This window comes from Talpa europaea, assembly GCF_964194135.1.
Source record: "Talpa europaea genome assembly, chromosome: 11".
Lineage (NCBI taxonomy): Eukaryota > Metazoa > Chordata > Mammalia > Eulipotyphla > Talpidae > Talpa > Talpa europaea.
Genome location: NC_140078.1, coordinates 93,989,895 through 94,011,495, shown reverse-complemented (window position 1 = coordinate 94,011,495; position 21,601 = coordinate 93,989,895). Strand labels below are relative to the sequence as shown.

At 49.0% G+C, this 21,601-nt stretch overlaps 1 protein-coding gene across 1 annotated transcript; it reads right to left on the bottom strand.

Moving 5' to 3' along the window:
* Positions 1-15,425: 15,425 nt before the first annotated feature.
* NUDT16 (nudix hydrolase 16) lies at positions 15,426-16,850 on the bottom strand. The gene is made up of 3 exons (XM_084247216.1): positions 16,704-16,850; positions 16,354-16,623; positions 15,426-15,641 (listed from the first exon to the last, which is right to left on the bottom strand). Exons 1-3 carry the CDS (start codon positions 16,839-16,841, stop codon positions 15,471-15,473), a joined length of 579 nt encoding a protein of 192 aa, XP_084103342.1. The 5' UTR covers positions 16,842-16,850; the 3' UTR covers positions 15,426-15,470.
* Positions 16,851-21,601: the final 4,751 nt, after the last annotated feature.

Sequence of the window (21,601 nt, the reverse complement as noted above, 5' to 3'; positions counted from 1 at the left end):
GCCAGGAAGGTCGGGGCTAGCTGCACGGGTTTGCTCATACAGAGGCCCCTCCCTGCAGGGCCGGCGCCGAGGCTGCTCGCTTCACACGTAGAGAATGCTGGACTGAGCGCACCGAGGCCCTACAGACTCGTGGGCAGCTTGACCACTAACTACCCAGAATTACAATCTTACCAGAAATAACCTTTCGATGGGAGAAACCTCTCCGCCTGGCGAACGTGTGAACAGGACGTGCCCTCCTCACCGGGCGGGCCCTCCCTCCCCTGGACGCCCAGGCCCCTCGCCCACTCTCCATGTATTTACGTAATTAGATTTGTTCTTTTCTCCTTCTGATCCTTTTGATTGCTCCCTCAGCTGGAGAAGAACCCCAAGGGCTCGGGTAATTTCTTCTCTGCTTCTACCAGCAACATGCCTTGAGGATTAGCCAGATCTCACCCCCTAGTTCATTCTATCCAGGCACATTAAGCTTCCCGGGGTCCAGCTCTGGCGAGATCCCTCCCTCCTCTGATATAAAAGCTTCAAAGGCGGTGGTGGTCTTCCTGACCTCTCACTACCATGCCCCGACCTCTCTAGATCTACCCTTGGCTCCACATAGATGGAGCCCCCCACACCTCTGCGCAGACACCTTCCTTCTCACACCTGCTCATGACTGCTGTTTCCTCGACACAGAGTGAACTCTGGGTACAATCCCTTCTCCTGCTCCTGGCAAAGGCCCCACCACCAGCACATGTTCTCTGTCTTCAGACCCACAGAAACACTTAATCTGAATATCATTTAATTACATTTCTTGGGCCTCCCTGGTGGCGCAGCGGTTGAGTGCTGGGTTGTGAAGCTGCCCGCAGCCTCTGCAGCGCCCATTCAATCCCCGGCTGCTCCCCGACCACTGGAGGAGGGTCCCACATGGCGCGCAGACCTCTCCTGCCGCCCGCTGCTCCCCTCAGCAGTGTACTTCGGTCCTTCTGCCTGCTCTGCTCCCCGCTCTGGCTCTGGTGAATTCTCTCACCCTCCCGCGCTTCTGACTGTACCCAGTGCTTGTATGTATAAATCAATCAATCAATCAATAAATCTTTTAAAAAAATAATAATTACATTTCTTGTTGAATTGAGTTATTTATGTGTCTTAGGGTCAAATTAGATCTAAACTCTAGGGGGTGGGCAGTGCCCAGTCCAGTATTTTGCCAACAGCAGGTGCACCATAAAGGCTTGGTTATGTGACAGTGTCATCTCCACAAAAAGGGGAGGTTCTGTCCTCCCTGCCCCACCAAATGAAGGGTGGGTCTGAGCAGGGAGAAGAGGCTAGAAAGAACTTGGAAGAAGACCTGGAAGAGCACATGGAACAGAGAGATGTATGTGAAGAAGTCCTGCTTGCACCGGGGACTTGGGGGACATGGAAGGAGACACACAGAGACACTTTTGGAAGAGGCCCGCAGGGAGGCTGACAATGGCCACCACTACCTTGACTTGTACTTTGATTTTGCACTTTTTGTTCCAGACTTGCCTGGCCCCTTCTGCCCCTTTCCTATAGTTCCCTGCCAGAAGGAGCTTTAGATTTCTCAGGCCTCAGCAGCCTGAGATGGGTAACTTTGGGTGTTTCATTGGGAAACCATCTCCTTTCTTCTCTCTGTACAGTAATCCTATTAAAGGGCTTTTCTAACGCAAATGGCCAGCAGGAATATGAAAAAAATGTTCAACATCACTTGTCATCACTTGTCACTTGTCATCAGGGAAATGCAAATCAAAACCACAAGGACATAACCACCTCACACCAGCGAGAATGGCACATACTAAAAACAAACAGGCAACACAAATGTTGGTGAGGCTGTGGAGAAAAAGGAACTCTCCGACACTGCTGGCAGGAATGCAAACTGGTCCAGCCACTACAGAAAGCTGTGTGGCAGCTCCTCAAATTACTAAAAATCAGGCTACCATATGACCCAGCAATTCCACTCTTAGGAATCTACCCAAAGAACACATAAAAACAATTCAAGAGGATACCTGCACCCCTATGTTTATAGCAGCACTATTTACTATAGGTAAGCTACGAAAACAACCCAAATCCCAAAGCAGATGACTGGACCAAGAAGATGTGGTCCATATACACCATGGAATATTACTCAGCAATCAAAAAAGATAAACACATGCCATTTGCAGCAACATGGATGGCGCTGGAAGGGATCATGCTCAGCGAAATAAGCCAAAAAGAAAAAGAAAAATATCAGATGGTTCCTCTTATAGGAGGAATGTAGGGGAACCAACTAAGGGATCAGGAAAATAATTATAGTAAATTAAAAAACAAAATTAATAGGAAAATATAAGTCAGAGACATTCTGCAGGGGAGGGAGAGGCAGAGGGATCAAAACAGGGTAGGGAAGAGCACAAGGGACTGTGGTGACGGTGCCCGGGTGAATGGTGGGAATTTTATGGGGACTACGCCTAAGAGGAGAAAGCAAATATTGTACAAAAAGGAAGAATGGTGTAAAATATATATAAAATAAAAATAAAGTGCTTTCATGCTAAGAGTTTGCTTTGTCTTTACGCAGCAGATGGCAAAGCCGATTTAGAGCATGCAAGTGTAGGGATCCCGGGTACCCCCTCAGTCTGCGCGCTAGCAGTCACAAATGGGTGGGTGAGCTCACTAATACCATTTACTTGACTGTCATCTTATGCTTTGTGTGAAGAAAGAACAAGCCGCCTCCTTCTCTTGGACAGTCTCCTTTAAACACTGCCTTGCTATTCTTGTCCAACGTTGGCTTCCCCCACAAGCAGACCCTAAGGCATGGATTTAAGTAGCTGGACAGTGACCCAAAAAAATACCAGAGATGGAGTTAGAACAGGAACCGGCTAGGCCTTTACACCAATCCCCCATCTGTCATTGAGCGTTGCTTCTGGGGACAGCCAGGGCATCATTTAATAAGGCTAAAAACTAAGCCCCTGCTCTTTGCCCCACAGGAGGGCTTAGGAGGCTTGAAGAATGAGAATTAATAAGGTTGCTATGGGAACCAGGCATAAGACTGATTACTTTGACCGAGAGTGAGGAAGCAGGGCCAGGACACATTCTGTGTCAAAGGCCTCAACCCTCTAGACCAGACATCCCAGCAAATAACCGGCCTAAACGGACCCCTGGTCATGAAAAGCCCATGAAAACAGGTTATAAAAGGGAGTCCCAGGGCCTCCCCTGGTAGCGCAGTGGTTGAGCGCTGGGTTGTGAGGCTGCCCTCCGCCTCTGCAGTGCCAGTTCGATCCCCGGCCACCGGCGAGGGTCCCACAAAAAAAATAAATAAATAAAAGGGAGCCCCGAACCCTTCTTCTGCAGTGCAGAGCTCTCCTGCCTCGGCCCTGCTCTCTCCAGGGTAGTCCAATAAGCAGGCCTTCCCCGTTTCACACTCTGTCTCCAGTGAATTCTTTCACCCCCGCCTCCGGCCTCACCGTGATATTCCTCCCACCAGAGGGACTCCATTCCTGACACTTGCAGACAAAACCTTGCAGACAAAACCTTCCAGCAGAGGGTCAAAGGCCTCACAGTGAGCAGCCCCAGACCCCCCCAGGGGCACAGCAGGGTACCTACAGCCCTGGCTGCAATGCCAGATACTCCTGGTCAAGGAACGCCACACATTTCCTTCAGACTACAGGCAAGCCCCTGTCCCCCATCTCTGCATGCGAGAAGCTGACCAGCTTCAGTCCCAGGTCTAGGCATCATGGCCTTGGAAATATATTGACAGGTCTCATGAGTCTGGCCTCATTAACCGTTGGGCCATAAAGGAAACTCGATGTCTGCTGTTTAGAAGGTTGCATTATTTCTCCAAGCATTTAATGTGTCCCCTCTGGCCTCAGCTTAGCATGCAGGGTGCAGAGCTGGGGAGCAGAGAGGAAGGCGGAAGGAGGAGGCCAAAATGCAGGAAACCCGCAACCATCCTTGTGAAAAGATATTCCGGGCGCGCGGGAGGAAGGAGCGGGGCTGGCCCACACCCCTCTGCAGGAGGTGCTTAAAAAGCCACCCCAGGAAGCTCTCTGAACACCCCTGGAATGGGGGCATGAGTGGAACACAGCCTTGGGGAGCCAGGGGGGGTCAAGAGAAATTTCAGTGAGTGATAACATTGGAGTAGCAATGTGCTGGGGCGCAGGCGGCCCAAGGCTGGCGCCCAGTCTGTGCTGGATACTTGTAAGTGGAGAAATAAATGCTCTGACCGACTGATGGGAGAAGGCGTGGGTTAACTGGGGGTGGGCGGGTAGGCACTCTAAGCCTTAAAAACCAGCTATGGAAGCTTCCAGGAATTGGAGGTGGGGGCAGGGAGGATTAGCAGTGCAGTAAACCAAACCAGCCCCAACACAAAGCCATAAATTCCAGTCCCTTCATCAAAAAGCAACATGTAACGGCGCCCGTGGATCTGGCAAAGACTCAGCTCTTCACCCACCTATATCTGATAAACTCGGGGGCGTCGCTGAAGGGGGGTCCCTGCAGAACGCTCTCCCCGCGGGGCCGAGCCCCCACACAGGGAGCCCAGCTCTGCACCCAGCTGCCGTCCTCCAAGGCCCGCTCGGCCTCTCGCCCACGCCAGCGCGCCCCGTGGGCCCCGCGCCCCAGCGGCCTTGGGCCGGGCGCAGACCCGCACTTAAGCTCCAGAAGGCGCGTCTCCAAATGAAGCAGCATCAGCATCACCTGGAGGCTGGAGGCCTGCGCATGCGGCCCGCTCAGCTCCAGGTAGAAACGATTAAAGCCTCTCGCCCTCAGGCCTCTGCAACTTGTGATTTTACATGAGAAAGGTCTGGACCAGGATCTACCCACTTGACATCTTCTCTTCAAAGCTGCAGATTGTTCTTCAGAACCCGGATGCATTATTTTCATTGCAGTTTTCAGCCCTAAAAGGTCAAGTAGCTCCCTGGCGTGACATGGCTGTTCCGCCAGCTGGGAAAGCAGAGGAATCCCAGGGCGCTGGTCGAGGGGTGATGAGGGACAGCGGAATTCCAGGAATTAGGACCTGGGCTCTGTGTCTCCTGGCTCAGGGATCTCTGGGTTACAAGTCCCTCCTCCTGGGGCCAAAACCCAAGCAAAGCAGCACCTGTGAGCGGGAGCTCGGTCTGCAATTGTGGCTCACTCTCTGCTGTGCAAGTCAGCAGCTAGAAGTGGAGCTGGCTCCGCAAGGCAAGGACTGGAGCTGTCACCCCAACATCAGATATGAATGGGGTGACGAGCAGCGTTTTTCCTGGTGGCACAGTTGACCACAGGGAAGGTACGAAGAACTTGGAGACGCCACAGAACCCGAGAGCCTCAGCAAACTAAACTACAGGCAGCAATGCAGGGTCCAAGGGAGGGAGGGACACCCCCTGTGAGTGGAGGGGCCCCCATTTACTCACTGCAGATGGACTTCTCTAAAGTTCAGTGTCCTCCTCAATAATAGAGCTTTTTTACAGACCGGACACTGTGCTAGTCCTTTCCCTGCGTTATCACATTGTGAGAAATTGACACCTGTGAAGCCATTTTTCAAATAGAACTGGCAGCCATGACAGAGACATTGCATTAGGCGTCTCGCTGGAACTAGGTCAGAAACCTTTTACCTCAGCCAAAAGCAATTGTTTCAAGGAAGCTTCAAGGAAACAATTGTTGGAGGAGTCATCTAATCACAACTGATGATTCTCCATCTTCAGCTGAGGATAGACTTGGTCATGCAGGGCCTCCTAGACAAAAGGCACACTCTGTTTTAACCTAGAAGCAGTGGGAAATCACTGGAGATTTTTAAGTGGAGGGAATGCAGGATCAGAGTGTTTTATTTTTTTTAACTTTTTTTTTAAGATTTATTTATTTATTTATACAAGCACTGGGTACAGTCAGAAGTGCAGGAGGGTGAGAGAATTCACCAGAGCCAGAGCGGGGAACAAAACAGGCAGACTGACGAAATACACTGCTGAGGGGAGCAGCGGGCGGCAGGAGAGGTCTGCGCGCCATGTGGGACCCTCCTCCGGTGGCCGGGGAGCAGCCGGGGATCGAACCGGCACTGCAGAGGCTGCGGGCAGCTTCGCAACCCAGCGCTCAACCGCTGTGCCACCGGGGAGGCCCAGGATCAGAGTGTTTTAAAGTACATGTTTCCAGAACCCACCCTAGATATTCTGACTTAGGAGGCCAGGGGTGAGACTTCGGTTATCTGCTTGACTAGCAAGCACCCCAGAGGATGCTGTCACATGCAGAAAGTCCTTGAACCTTCAAGGACTGGGACACCCTGATTCTTCAAAGGGTTGCTAAGCATCCAGGGATTCAAAACACTTTGCAGCATTGCAAAAATGGGCCTCAAAAAAGGACACCCATGGGCTTTATCAAGGTCAGACGACAGACCCTTGATTAACATAACACATGATGACAGGAGGCTGTGATATCTGACAGGGACAGGGGACTCTGAGCCTGCTGGCTCCCGAGAGCGTCAGGCCCAGCCCACTTCTATCCAGTCCTTGGGGATGAACCCGAGAACGATGTTGCAGTAGCCAGATCAGAACTGCAAGCTCATGGTTCCCTGCTTAGCCTGGGCGCCTAGCAGACAGCAAGAAGTGTTTGGAGGGCATCAGCTCCAGACTTCAGGGAGTCCCTGACCACGCTCCACTCCCAAGTTGTCTTGATGCTGGAACCAATCTCCAAGAAGTCAGCGCCTGCTGAATTCCATTTCAACCTGCTCCGTTGTGCACAGCTGTCGCTGGGGTTCAGTCTAACCCCCAGTCTCCCACACAAAGATTTGTTTGCTAGCCCCTTGAATCTGGGCTGAAAAACTCCCAGCAGAGACAAAAGGTGACGATTGTGACCTCGACCACGTGAGGATGTGGCAGTTAGTGGGCAGGCCCCCACCCAGGAGGGGGATTTCCCCAGAACTCAACCCAGCTGGCACCCCCAATTCGGATGGCCCACCTCTAGCTCTGCATGAGTCCTGAACGCAGGAGAATGCTCTGCTCAGCTTTGTTACCCGTGGGAACTCCACTCTCCAAACAGGCTCTAGCGCGCGTGGAAGGGTAAGCCAAAGGCAGAAGGACCCAGATCGGAAAGGAAGACATTTGATGAGCACAAAACCCGATGACCGCGGACTCCCAGAGCCGTCCTGCAGCACCGGACAAGACACGTGGCTCCCACCTCAGCACCGGTCACAGAAAATTGGATAGATATGTCCTTTTTTCTTGCAGAAGTTTAGTATATGAACTAAGAAACAGATGCTTGCAAAGCCCTGAGAGCCAAACCTGAAAGGAGAGGTAAGCGGACACTGCCCACTCAGAGCGAAGAGTAATATGAGAAAGTGAATGAGCACAGAACAGACTGCCCGGTCTTCCTCATCTCAGCCGCCGTCATCTTCCAGTTTCCAGAAATGAAGAAAAGATGTGTTGGAAAGTGAACAAAACAGCAAAAATCCACCACAACATCAAAAAATTCCCCAAATTTGAATATTAATGGAGAAAAACAGTGGAGAGAGCAGAATTGAATTCGATCAACAAATATAAAGAAATCATCTCGTAACCTATTATATTAATAAAGTAATTTTAGAGGCACTGCATCCTTAGAAGAAAAATAATAATAAAAATAATCCTTAGAAGAAAAAATAATAAAAATAATAAAGTGTTGAGTTTAGAGAATGGCTAATCCAAATTTGGAAAATAAGATTTTTTAATAGATAATAAAACCATTAAAAATGTTCTTAATGCTTGAAAGATTTGTTTAAAAATAAACACTATCTAAGGGAAGTAAGAATATTCCAGTGCCTTTTCCTGGTCTCACAAGAATCCGGAGGAGTCCTCTGGCTTGGATTAGGGGTGGGACAGTGGTGAGCTGTGAATTGTGAAACAGTTTGAAGGTGAAAAACAACTGCAATTCCACCATCAGTCCAGGCCTCGCTGCACAAGGGTTCTCAAGTCATTACTGGGATTTTTCCAGAGTGTGACAAGAAAGATCAGGACAGACCTTCCCCTAAATCCCATTAGAATGCAAGTAAATCTCCCAGAGAAAGATAGCACCCCTCAATCTTGATCAAGCCTTATCACCTTTGTGGGAGACAACTTGGCAACGAGCTGACCCCGAGAAGTCAGCGCACAGTGGAACGCTAAGTGTTCCCAGCCCCAGGTCGACCTGGCTCGCAGGTGAAGTGAGTTAAGCTGAGCAGCTGCGGGTGAGAGGGTGACTTGCAGCCCATGCTGTCGCTGGGCCACTGAGCGAGGAGAACAGAGGGCTCTGCTGGGCTACGCCAACCCTGGAGATGGAGCAGCTTCTCCATCCCGGCCTCTTGTCGGTACAGGACAGGAGTGGCTAGAGCTCCTGGTTTTCTAAGAGAAGAGAAATTCTAAGAGAATTTGGATTTGTGTGTGTGAGAGAGAACTCTCAATTTTCAAACATTGGAAACGCATCCAAATTTTATACAATTATTCAGGGGGCAGGGGAGGTGGAGAAAAGAAAAAAAAATAGCAGCCATAGCTCAAAGGTTGCAATAATTTTGGGACCTTTAACCTAAAATGTTTAGATGTTAACATGTCCTTCCATTAATCCCGAGATTGATCCTGTTCTGCAGAAGAGAAAGCGGAGGCTCGAGTGCAGGGGGCTGCTCTAAATTAGTTTGAGATCATGGTCCAGAGTTTCCACACCTGTGGAGTGACAATGGGGTGCTTCCGAGCCAGTCTCAGAAAGGTTGCAAAGGCCCACCCCGATGCATAGATGTGTATTTTTCTCAGAAAACAATCCGTTGGTTTCATTCGTAAAGAGCTCCCTGAGTATCGCCACTGCCGAGAAGAGAAAAATGAAGGATTTATTGAAGAAACAGGGAAAGACGCTCAGCTTCTCTGTGGTCGGGGAAATACATTTTAAGAATAAGTATTACATGATAACCAAGGAAAAAGAATGATTAATTATATTAATGTAATTTTAGGAAAAAATGACCTCCTCCATCTCAGTAAGGAAGTAACATACAGTTCTCATTTTTGAGCCTTCACTTCTGCAAATATCAGTGATTTTGTGAAAACTGGCATGTAAGTAGCCAAATAGCCTGATTGTCCACCTGTCTTCACTGACATGGCAGGGAAACCTGTCTTTTCATTATTTTTAAATTTGAAAAATTTCCTTCACTCAAAGCAAAAGCCAGATAATTTAGGAAAAGTCTTACACATAAACTCGACAGGTTCAGAAACATCCCATTTTACAATAAATTCCACAAACTGCACTACGGTCCATGGTTTTCTCCAGGCTTGAGTTCAGTGGCTTTCAAATGTCTCAGTACTTGAAACATTTCCACTGAAATATTTTCACCAGAAAATTCATCATCAATCTTCATTACATGTAATAAAATCCCCCAATGTTTTCCACTTCTGCTGAAGATAGAGAAAATGACCGGAAAATGCACAACTACCTTTGATCTGTTGCTTTACCATGAGTACCTCGTTCCTAGGTTTTCAAAGACTGCCACTTTGATTTCTTCTGGCAATGTAAAGCCAAAGCACCTTTTGCCTTTCCTCCTGGCATTCTGCTGCAAATTTTGATTCTATTTTCTACAGCTTCGTCTACTTCCTTCCTTTTTGTAGGCGTTGCATTGCCCACGGCCTTCTCCCAGTACAATTTGAGAGCTCGGTGCTTAAGAAAACACTATTGTACAGACTCCTCGTGAAGCTCCGGTCTGAGCCGCTAGCAGATTAGGCCGCGTGTACCAAAGCGCTTGACACAATTTCCCAGGCACGACTCTGCTGAAGCAAGGCATGGCTCAGAAAGGGGCATACCTCCTGAGGGTAGATAACAGCGGCATCGCCCAGTGTCCACTGACAGAAGAAGAGTGATGGAGCAAGCTGTGGCTTGACTGCAATGCGCTTGTTTTTAGGAAGCAAAGAAAGAAACACAAGGCCCGCAACTGCATGGATGGATGTCAAAAATGTGCCCAGGGAAAGCCAGACCCGAAAGGGATCACATCTGTATTATTCCATTTATATGAAATTTCAGAACATCCCAAACAAATCTATTGGCATGGACCACGTTTGGGGTAGGACTGGGGGTTGGTTGGAAGGTGCATGAGGGAACTTTCTGGGAGATGATAACCTTGTTTATCTTGATTGATATCATCTGAGTTCCTTAAGTGCCTCTGAAATGCAAGTAAGATGGTGCATGTCACAGCTGGAACTTATACCATGTTATAATGTAGGGTTACTTTGGTTAAAAAAACTTTGACTCAATTAGATTATTTTAAAAACATAGTATAAGCAGAGTTTTCCATTAAATTTAACATTTCTACTAAAATATAATGAATTTGTAAAAAATGGATTAGTGCATTTCATTTTAATGAAACCAAACCATAAATAAATGCTGACAGTCTGGTGGATTCTGCCCATTCTGAAACATTTAGGGGTGACGTATACTGGTACCTGCAATTTATCTTGAACTACATCAAAAATATGAAGTAGAAAGGGGTAGGGAGGTGGATAAAAATGTGGAAGAGCGAGTGAAGTAAAATATTAATGGCAGAATCGAGGCTGGAGGCATATGGGTGTTCTCTGTACAATTCTTTCTGCTTTTTGATGTTTCAACCTTTTTATAGTAAAATGAAAACATGCATGAAATGATATTAATGTGGGCAATTGCCATACATCATATAATATATTCCAGGTCAGGAAGCTCATCTACATTTACAGAAGATGCAAAAATGAATTCTAAGGCAGGAAAGAATCTAATAGATATATTCCAGCTACCACCTTCAGCAGAGCAGGACACGGAGGCCAAGCAAGTAAGCAATTTGCTCGAGGTCACACAGCTAGGAGGGGGCAGGCCAGGCCTTGACAAGCTGGGCTGAGAACCCTCTCAGATCTATCGTGTGGAAAAGGTGTAGGCCTCAAGATACAGCATTCATATGAAAGGAATGTTAGGATCTTCGAGTTTTATTTCCATTTAATAATATAGTTCTGCAAACGACAATCTCTGCTATCTACCCAAGCAATTAGTTCAGACACTAATTTTGAAAGTTTATATACATGGCAAGTAAAAAAAAAAAAAAGGAATGAAAAGGTACTGTTTTAGGCAGCTTGATTAAAGTCTTTCGCGCCTTATCTAGCTATTGCTTTATTCTCAAGCATGTCTGCAATGCCCAAATGCTTTGGCAGCGCCGGGAGAAATACGGTCATTAATTACTGTTATCATAACCACTTCACAAAGCAGTAAGGATTTCGAGCTTCACCCCTACTTCCTAGGAGCCAGAGCTTCACATCAACATTCCTCAAAGAGGAGCAACTTCAGAGTAAAACATTCAGATGAATCACCAAGAGCTATTATCACAGGGTTTCAGGGTGTGAGTCACCACCTAAAAGCAGAGTTCACTTGAGTTTAACCTGAGGACAAAGGCTACAACGCCATGTTTTTCATCTCCCTTAAAAAGTGCTTGAATCCTCTCACCCTCCCATCCTTCTGGCCTGTACCCCAGTTCTTGTATGCATAAATAAATAAATCTTTTTAAATAAGCACTGGTCTTGACCTCAAGTCCTTGCACCGCCCTGTCCACTTAGGGTGCGGCCTTCAGAGGCACTGAGTCCTCGAGAGGAGTGAGTCTGTGAGCGCGGTGTTCGGGCCTCTTTCTAGTCCCATCCGGTAGTGTACTCAGGAGGCTCCCTCCGCACAAGCCCGCCCTGGAAAAATTGCAGAAACAGAAGCAAGCCTCGCCCAGATACCATCAACAGTACCCCCGACTGTGGGCACCCCTGGGAAGCAGAGGCTGTTGGGAGCAGGTACGTGGGAGGTGTCTGCAGCCTGGAGCACACTCTGAGAGGGCAGAGTGAGCAGGGAGGGCCGAGGAAGAACTCTGACTCTGGCCCCAGGCCGGCACTGCAGTGGGCCCAGCTGCCCTCACCACGACCTGCAGCGTCAGTACCCGCTGAGCCTTGACAGGGGCCAGCAGAGCCCCTCAGAGCCTGCTGGCGCCCAGAGCTGATGAACACAGTTTAGCCACTGTTGATCTGCCGTCCTCCTCAGCTCCCTGGACTGGTGGGCAAAAGCCTGGGGGGTTATCACCGTTCACAGGAGCTGTGGGTGGAGGCACAAAGGTTAATGGAAACCTCTGCTGCCCGCCCTGGGGTTTGCCCCCTTCTCTCGCCCTAAACCCACAGGGGTGGGAGGGCCTCAGAGCTGCCTCCAAACACTACCTGCCCTGGGTAGGCTGAAACAAGAACTCGAGTTCCAGGCAAAATAGTTGTCTGTGGAGAGGCAACCAATGGAACAACGAAAAGCAAAGTGTAACATAATTCAAACCCCAGAGAGACCCGAAGGCGGTTCAGCTACGTGGTCAGATCTTGGATGGATTCAGGACCCAGCCAGCCAGGACCATGGGCTGTGGCCACAAACAGACCTGAGTTCAATTCAGGCTTTGCTGCTTAGTTCTGTGACTACAGGAAAATCACTGAACCTCGCCAAACCTGTTCCTTATCTGCAGCATAGGACTCCTTTAACAAGGTGACTGCAGAGTAAATACAATGATTTAGATGACACACCTGGTACGTAGTCACAGTCAATTTGTCCATCTAGGTGACAGAGTTTCAATGCACTTGGAGTTCTTAGGCAAGAGAGTTTTACTTTGTCAGTTGTAAAAGGCTTGATGACACATGGCTTCAAGGAAGACAAGGCACATGCTAAATGTTCCGGCCAAGTAGGGCCTGTGAAATAAACTTGCAAGACTACACCAGCCCATTAATTTGAGTCCTAACCATATTACCAATTTTATAGTCACTTAAGCAAATAAATGTTTCAAAACTCCCTCTGGAGAACAGCCTAATTTGTAAGTGATTTTTCAAAAACTGGCCATTTGAGATCTTGTGGCTGAGGTTTGAATATTCAGCTTTGACTTGGAATAGAGTGGCTATGCCAGGGAGAAAACGTGAAGATGTTATCTCTGCCCAAGCATTCTACTTTTTTAAAAAGATTTATTTATGCATACAAGAACTGGGGTACAGGCCAGAGGTGCAGGGAGGTGAGAAGATTCACCAGAGACAGAGTGGGGAGCAGAACAGGTGAAGTGACTGAAATACACTGCTGAGGGGAGCAGCGGGAGAGACAGGAGAGGTCTGCTGTGCCATGTGGGTCAGCTCCCTGGCCTGCTGGGGATTCGAATTCCTGCTGCAGAGACTGTGGATAGCTTCAGAGTGCTGTGCTTAACCCCTTGCACCACCAGAGAGGCCCTGCCCAAGCATTCTAAACAGAAGAAGCTAAGACAATAGAAACCATAGCATAGAAACAACAAAATCCATTCTGTCTCTCTCTGAATACAGGGCACAAGTGGGAAAGTCACTAAGGAGAGCCAACGGCTTCACATAAATCCTTCAATTCCAGGCAATTGTTTGAAATCAGGCAAGAACAACACAAGTTTTACCTGCGTTCCCTTTACACTTTGCTTGACAGAAGTCATCATGTACCTAATTCACAGGTAATGTTCTGCCTTCCGTGGCCCCAATTTTGTGGCTGTGGACATTATAGTTTACTTCCTTTCCTCATTGGTGAGCAGCCATGACATTTCAATAGAATTGATCTTCACTTAATGCTATTCCCCTTGGCAGTGGACTCAGTGTAAGTCTCCTGGGTCTCAATCAGCTAGCTGGTGGTCTTCTGACCAAATGGACTGGGCAGACCTGAGTCGATCATAGCAAAGCTAAGGACTCTTCCCTTAGACACAAATAAGGGTAACCAGCTGTGAGATGGAGTGAGAGAATAAAACTAAACCTTTGGATGACATATTCCTGAAATCCACCTATTTCTGAGATTTCCAGGTAGATGAGCTAAGAAAGTTTAAATTGGATCTTCTGGCATTTTCGAGCCAAAACTTCATAAATAATACATGTCCATCAGTAAACAGAAATGTATTTACATTTCCAAAATTATATTTGACTTCCCACATTTCTTAACATGGGATTCAGGCCACAGTTCCCTGTAACAGCCCACATAATTAAGGTAGACAATCTTACTCAAGCAAAATGATTCTGTGTCACATCTGAAATAGAATCAGAATCCTGAATTTGCAACTTTGGACACAAGAACTGCACATTCTGCCAGTCTCTATGAATGACAGTTAAGTTGCAAAGCTCAGAAAGTGATGCAAAACCAGAATTAGATCTGACACCCACCTGGTCGGGCCAACATCCATGAGGCCATCAGACAGGTAATCACCTCAACATTCACTAGCCAATGACTGTGTCAGCAGGGACTCTGGGTACAGCAGCAGCTTCTATGTGGTCAACCTCAAAACTTTCTCATTTGTCAGCAAGAAATAGCAACGGGTTTAAGGACATTTGGAATAGGTTTAAACCCGACCAGGTGGGTGTCAGATCTAATTCTGGTTTTGCATCACTTGCCCTTTTCTACCTGTCCATCTTATTTGGTTTTACATAACTAGTAAGTAATATTTACTTAAAAATGTCCTGAAATAAAACCATGCCACAGCTTCCCTTTTTTTAGTAAGAAATTCAATCAGAAACACCGAGGTCCTCAAATCTCAATCCAAATAAATATGAAGGCAAGGACAGTTAAATGAGTCTCATAGTTTTAGAAGACCTATTCTTAGAAAGCCCAGAAAGTTCTAGCTGGGAATGCCAAGATGGCAGATTTCAGGTTTAACGGGAAGGTTTTTTTTTTTAGCTGTATTAAATGATACTTGAAAATTCTATCATTCATCCAATTCATCCATCTTACATCAGGATGTAAGAGAAGAACACTTGCTATAAATAATTTATACCACAGTGTAATGACAATTAGCTATAATACATAAACTTGCAACCGTGACCTGCCCACACTACTAGCATAGGACAAACTGCAACAAGCTGTCACACTGGCAGACCTGAAGCAATGATTTGGGAATTTAATCCCCTTAAAATGATATTATGAAATTCAAGCAACAGGACCTCCTCAACTCAACGATGTTATCTTTAAAAGTTCCACACAGTCAATACATACTTAGTCTGATGTGGGCACTCTTCAAAAATCATGGATATTCTGTTTTTTAAGGGACATAAAGCATCAACTACAGAAACAGATAGATGAGGACCTGGGAAGTGTCTCTAGGGGCCACCAAAACCTTATCATATAGTAGTCAGTAAGGCTGGTCTTGAGCTCCAAGCCTCAATATATCTATCAGATGAGTTCGTCTATGCTGGGCCCGTCACCTGATGAGCAGGAAGCATGATGTCACCATGGTAAGAACTCGCCGGGATGCCTCCAAACAGCTTTGTCAGCATGTGTGATTAAGAATTAATACCTGTTTGATGGACAGAGTGAGGGAAAGTGTTCCCTTACATTACTAGGAAGCCAAAGAGGGGCTCTTTGAGATAATTTATCCAATCCATTCATTCATTTTACAGATGAATGTAATTCAAACAAACATTTATTGAGCACATACTATAGACCAGTCATTGTGCTAAGTAACAGTAGATACAGGGCTTGCCCTGGAGATTCCCTGGAGAAGGGGGGGACTGAGATCCAGCAAGACGAAGGAAAGGGCCCCTGGAGGGCTGCCTCTAGTGAGGAGCGGAGAGCTTAAGGCTGTCAGATTCCACCAGGCCCAAGTCCTGGAGGGCCTCCAGCAGCTGCTCCCGTGCAGTTCCAATAAAGGAATTCTCCAAGAAGGCGGGCAGGCCTCCCACACCGTCCTTCAGGGTATACAGGGGCACCCGCACCAGGCCCATCACCTGTGAAAGAAGGAGACACTCATAACTGAGGTTGATCACATGCCCGTTGGATCTTTCTAGATCCCAGGCCTCATACCTTAGTGGAGCCGGGTGAGCCTAGCTCTCTGCAGACAAAAGACTGAAGTCAGGTTATCCAGCTCCATGAAACGTCATCCTTCCCACATCACTCAACCTTCAGTGGCCCCTGCCTCCAGGACGCATGCTTGGCCCTACACCATAATCTCAAAACGTGGTCCCCACCCCTGCCAGAGAGGCATCACTGAGGCATTTGTCAAAAATGCATATTCTCAGGTCCTTCTCTTGACCCCACCGAATCAACAATATTGGCAGTGGGGCCCGTAATGGCTGTTTAAATAAGCTCCCCAGATTCTGATACTTGCCAGTTTGAAAACTATCTCCACGTGCCATGGGTTCCCCCGCTTCCCCTGGCGAAGGTGCTGGGTTTCCCCACAGGTGGGGGCGGGGGGGGGGTGCGGGGGTACAGCCCGGGTGCAGTGCCTGGCCACGGCCCGCGGGGAGCAGAGTTCTGTACAGTTGCAGAGGCCGGTAAAAGGGGGAGGGGAGAAACCTCCGCAGGGAGCCCAGGCTGGACACTCAGCCACCCCGATGAACCACGTGCAAAACCCCAGGAAATTCGGGGCAGGGAGAGCCCCGGGGTGGGGAGATGGGGCGGGGCGGGGCGGGGCGGGGCGGGGCTCCGGGCGGGCCGCACCTCCAGCCCGTGGTCCGGGGCGCGCGGCGCGCCCCTCTCCACGGCGGCCAGCTGCTCCAGCGTCAGGCGCCGGGCGTAGAAGTGGGCCACGACGCGCGGCGCGGGCCCGGCGTGCGAGCTGCGGTAGTCGGCGCGCTCCAGGCGCAGGCAGGCCGCGCCCTCGCCCAGCTCCTCGCGCAGCTCGCGGTTCAGCCCGTCCTCCAGGCTGCCTCGCTGCAGGTCCACGAAGCCGCCGGGGAAGCCCAGGCGCCCGTCGAAGCGCATCTGCATCTGCGGGGAAAGGAAGCGGGGGTTGCCGGGGGCCCCGGGGAGGCCGCGGGGCGCGGAGCCGCGCGGCGCCCCCTCCTCACCAGCACGGCGTAGCGCAGCGGGAAGCGGCCGAAGAGCTTGCCCGGGTCGGGGGCGTAGAGCAGCGCGTGGCACGCGTGCCGCCAGCCGGGGCCCAGGGCCAGGGCCTCGGGCAGCGCCAGCCTGCGCGCCCCGGCCATGGCGCCGCGCTCGCCGCCCGCCCGGCCCGGCCGCGGCGCACAGGGAACGCCGGGCCCCATCCCCGCCGCGCCCGGGCGGCCAATGGGAGCGGGGCCTGCGGGCGGCCGGGGCGTGGGGCGCGCCCGCCGGTTGGGCCGCGGGGCCGGGCGGGGCGGGGCGCGCGGGGGGAGGCGCCGGGCTGGGCCCGGGCGCGTGGGGCTGTGCGGGCGGGTCGGGGGAGCCGGGGCCGCGGCGGGCGGGTGGCCTGCGCGGGCGCTCCTGGAAGAGGAGCCGGAGGAACCGCTCGGGGCGCGCGGGGAGCTCCGTCCGGCGCGCTCTGGCCGGGGCGCGAAGCCGGGGCGGGAGGCCCGCGGGCCCGGAGAGGCTGCCCGGCCCGGGTCGGCGCGGCCTGGCGGGCTCGCCCGCGCTAGGAGGGGGCGCCTTTCCAAGGTGGAGCTCGGAAGCGAGGCGCGCAGTGAGCGTGCTGGCCCGAGACCGGGGGGATGGTGAGCTGCGGGTAAGACAGGACAGGTGGGATTTGCGGGGAGAAAGGCGCAGCCAGCGGGGAAGAGCTGTGGGTGAAGCACCCCTTTAGGCACCGGCAGGCGAGAGACGTGGGTCCGCGGTGGAAGACGTGGCCCGGCTTTCTGGACTTCACCCCCACACACTCAGACCTTTGAGCTGTGCTGGAAGGGGAAGACTAGCTCCCCGCTCCCCCCTCCCGAAAGTAGGGGCTACTCAGGGCTTGATATTGAGGAGCCAGGATGCGGGCACCCCCAGCCCAGGCCCCGCCTGCTTCCACCTTTCTCGGCCCTGCGCTCTGTACAGTGGCCTCGGCGCCCAGCCAGCCTTTATGCAGTGTTTCCTCAATTCACAAAAGAAAGAAAACCCTGGATAAATATAGGACTACCTTGTTAAAAGCACAATAAAAAAATGCTAATTCCAGCATCTAGGTCAATTAAATCAGATGCTCTGGTTGTGATCTGGGGCCTGGGGTGGTTTAAAATGTCTTTTGGGTAACTCTAGTAAGCAACCAAGGTTGAGAGCAGAGCCCTAACTCACCCCCAACACTCCGAAGATGCCTTGGTTTCTCTTCTAGACCAGCTGCCTTGAAGGATTTAAGGTCAAATATGGCTTTTTCAGAACTCTGGGCTATGGTATTTTGCTTTCCTGCTTTCTTTCGACTATTTCTAATCTATAAAATCAAGGCAACAGCACAAGAAATAAGGACTTTGAAGACCAGAGCTTTTTGGGAAGAATGAATATGAAGCCTTCAAGATAACCCCCCACCCCCGGCCTTGCTGTCACTTTCCAAACAGGAGAGCTGAGCCTCTGCTCCTCCCTGGCTCCACCACCCTAAGCGGATGGCCCAGGAGTCAAGTCTGGAGATAGATCACTCAGCAATGCGTGCACCTGACCAGCCACCAGTTCCTCAAGGCACTCAAAATAACAAGGAAAAGAATTAAGCATTTATCCTATTATTTTTATACAGGTTCTGCCTCCAGGTTACCAAATAGTAGATGACAGGAAGTTTCTGTTTGGATGGTTCCAGTTACTCAAAGAAGAAAGGAGGAGACAATCAAAATTTCATGATTTTCTAAACTTTAAAGAACAAATAGACCCCAGGAAATGACATCAATGGCTGCTAATGTCACTGAAAGAAAACCTGTTGTTATGTGCCTCATGACGGCAGAACACGCCGCCTCCTATGACTTATGCTTGCCAAGAAACTGAACATGCGTCTGGATCTAACTACCAGTTTATAAGAAATACAAAAGATTACTATTCTTAAATATCAAGAAGGAGCTAGAATGATTCATGTGGATGATTCTAGTGGATGAAGGTTGGAGACATCATTCTGAATTGGTGTTTAGAATAATTTAGATGCAGGCGATTCCATACAGCAATGTTTATAGATTGGTGTGCCTGTCAGGGTTAGTGAGCACATCTGTCCCCTCGCCCCGTCAGCTGAGAGGCAGAAGAACTGACACCCGGGGAGCAACAAGCGCACGTGGTGCTCAGATGTTGGTCTCCAATACCATTTTCCAATAGAAGGAGCCAAGACGTCCAGAGGGAATGGTGATTCAGGCACAAAAGCGAAAATACAGATGATAAAAACATGATGAGCCTGGAGCATGATGCCAAAAAATCACTTTCCATGAGAAGGAAAAGACCCTCTCTTGATGCAAGTATGTTAAAGGGACAGAGACACAGGAGCCAACCGAAAGAGCTCAAAATGGCCAAAGTTGAAACAATTTGAGCAACCAAGCAGAACTGGATTAGAATGTAAAGTATAAAATCACTCCTGTGTCCATGCAGACATACAGAGTAAGTGAATGGGGAAGAGACAGCTGTACGCAGAAGAATCGTAAAGCATTTCTGTAGCTACTGGGCCCTGGAGGAGGTGGGTGACGACTAGGGATGTCCTCCCAGGCCAGGCAGTATGGAAAGGTGTATGCGGAGCTGTGGGGACCAACTTTGTAGCTTTGCGGAGAAACCTGACCAGCAGTACCTCAGCCAGGTGACGAAGGGCAACAGGTACAGTCATAGACACCGTGGGTTGCACCCTTGATAGGGCGTGATGAATATGGCTGCATTTGTGTTCTTCCTCCCAAAAGACATGCCCCGGGAAGCAGCTAAGGGACATTCTACAGATCACTCACCTGCACGCCTCAGATCTTAGGGTCATGAAATAGGAGGATGGTCTGAGAAAATCGCAACAAAGAGGGCCCTACGGCTTCATGACGACGAGGTGTAGCGTGGTCGACCAGACAGTGTCCTGGATAGGAAAAGGATATTAGGTAAAAAGGAAGGAAATCTGAATAAAGTGCAGACTTTAATAATAAATATCAATATTAGTCCCTTATTGTAACAAATACAGATGATAATGTACTTCCACAATTTTTCTACAAATCTTAAACTTCTAAAAAATAGTTTATTTTTGAAAAATCAGGAGGGCCGATCCAGACATTAGGGGACAAATCACCTTATTTTTTTCAATAAATAAATTACAAATAGAAGAGATGGAGTTGGAATCTGTAGATAAGAGATTAGGGAGACATATCTGTTGAATCACTGGACTGTCTTTGGATCCTAATTTAAAGAAATAAACTTTGAGAGATGGTAGGAAATGTAAACACCGGACATTTAATATAGGAATTGTAATTTTTTAAGTGTGAAAATGTACCGTGAATTATTTTTTTAGAGTCTTTATCTTTTTGAGATAGCTGCTGAAATATTTATGAATGCTACAAGAATAGCCCAGCAAGGGGGGAGTGTGTGGGAGTATAAATAAAATAAGATTGACCACAAACTGATCATTTTGGAAACTGCACGATGGCTCCATTAAGGACTTAGTCTATTATTCTCTTTACTTTTATATAGTTTGATGTTTTCCATACTAAAAAAAAAAAAAAGTTAAAAATAAAAAGATGTCTGACTTCACATGAAGCTGAAAGTAAAGGTTATAATTTACATTTGAATGAAACTTTGCATTTCACAAAACCCTTTCATAGGCTGAATCCCTTTTGGTCCAGGAGAGGGAGAGAGAAGTCAGTCTGGTGAGACAAGAGGCAGAAAGAAGACTGACCAAGAGCCACCATCTGTCAGGTAGTTTTTAAATCATTCCACTTAACTCTCAAAAAATCTCCAGGGTATTTCAAATACAGAGTCGCGGTTGAGAGCCACTGATTCTGAAGACTACACAGTGTGGGGGTGGGGAGGAGGGGCCACCAGCCAGAGCAGCCAGGGTGGGGTGTGTCCTCAAGGACCCCCAGCAAGGGCTAGAAGCTGTTGTCATTATTCTCTTAGCTCCTCACACCCCTGAAGTCACACCCCGGAGCCCTAAAGGCAATGGTATTCCAAGAAGCCAGAGAAAATAGCCCCCATTGTGTTGTCTGGACCCCATTAGGTGCATCCATTTCACTCTAAAGACAGAACTTCTCAGACACCTCCAGCTTCATGCCTGCATACCCCACAGGCACACAACCCCAACATGCTCAGAATGAACTCAGTAACCTCCTCCTCCCCCCATACCCCCATTTGCCCCTCATCGTACATCCCCAGCTCCGTTTGGCCTATCAACTGCCTGCCCAGCCACCAGGCTGGAAACCGAGGCATCACCCTCTGACGACCCACCGATCCAGTTCTCGGTCCTCTGTTCCTTCTTATCATCTCTACTCTTTATGGCCTACCAGGTGACAGTCATGTCTGCACATTTTCTCACCTGCACGGCACTGCCTACCTGCTTGTGCGGCCTCCAGTCTCATCCTCCCCAACCTGCCCTCCCCCTGGTGCCACGATACAGCTCAGCTATGCCCAGTTCACACCTTTTTGGGGCTGCCCCGGCATGGTAGAGCAAACTCAGCCGGTAAGACCCGAACTTTGCCTTCTGTCTACCGATCTGCTGCAGAAATGTGCAATACAACAAAGTAAGAGTTTATTATCTCACAGAGTCTGTGGGTCAGGAATTAGGAATGGCTTAGCTGGATGGTTCTGGTTCAGGGTTTTCTGAGAAGGTGGTTTTACCTGAAATAACCTTTTTGTTTGCTAAATACCTCATCTCACCTCTGTCCTTAACTATCCATGCAGACCTCGATGGGATGCTGCCTGATTCATGAATCATTTAATAAAGCCAATTAGATCTTTAAATTTGTGAATTTTGTTTTTGAAAGCATTATTATTATTAAACTTATTTGGGACTCTGATCTCTCTTGTGCTTGTTTGATTATTTCCCAGGCTAGAAGAACCCAGAGGGGTATGGGATGATTTCTTTTGCACC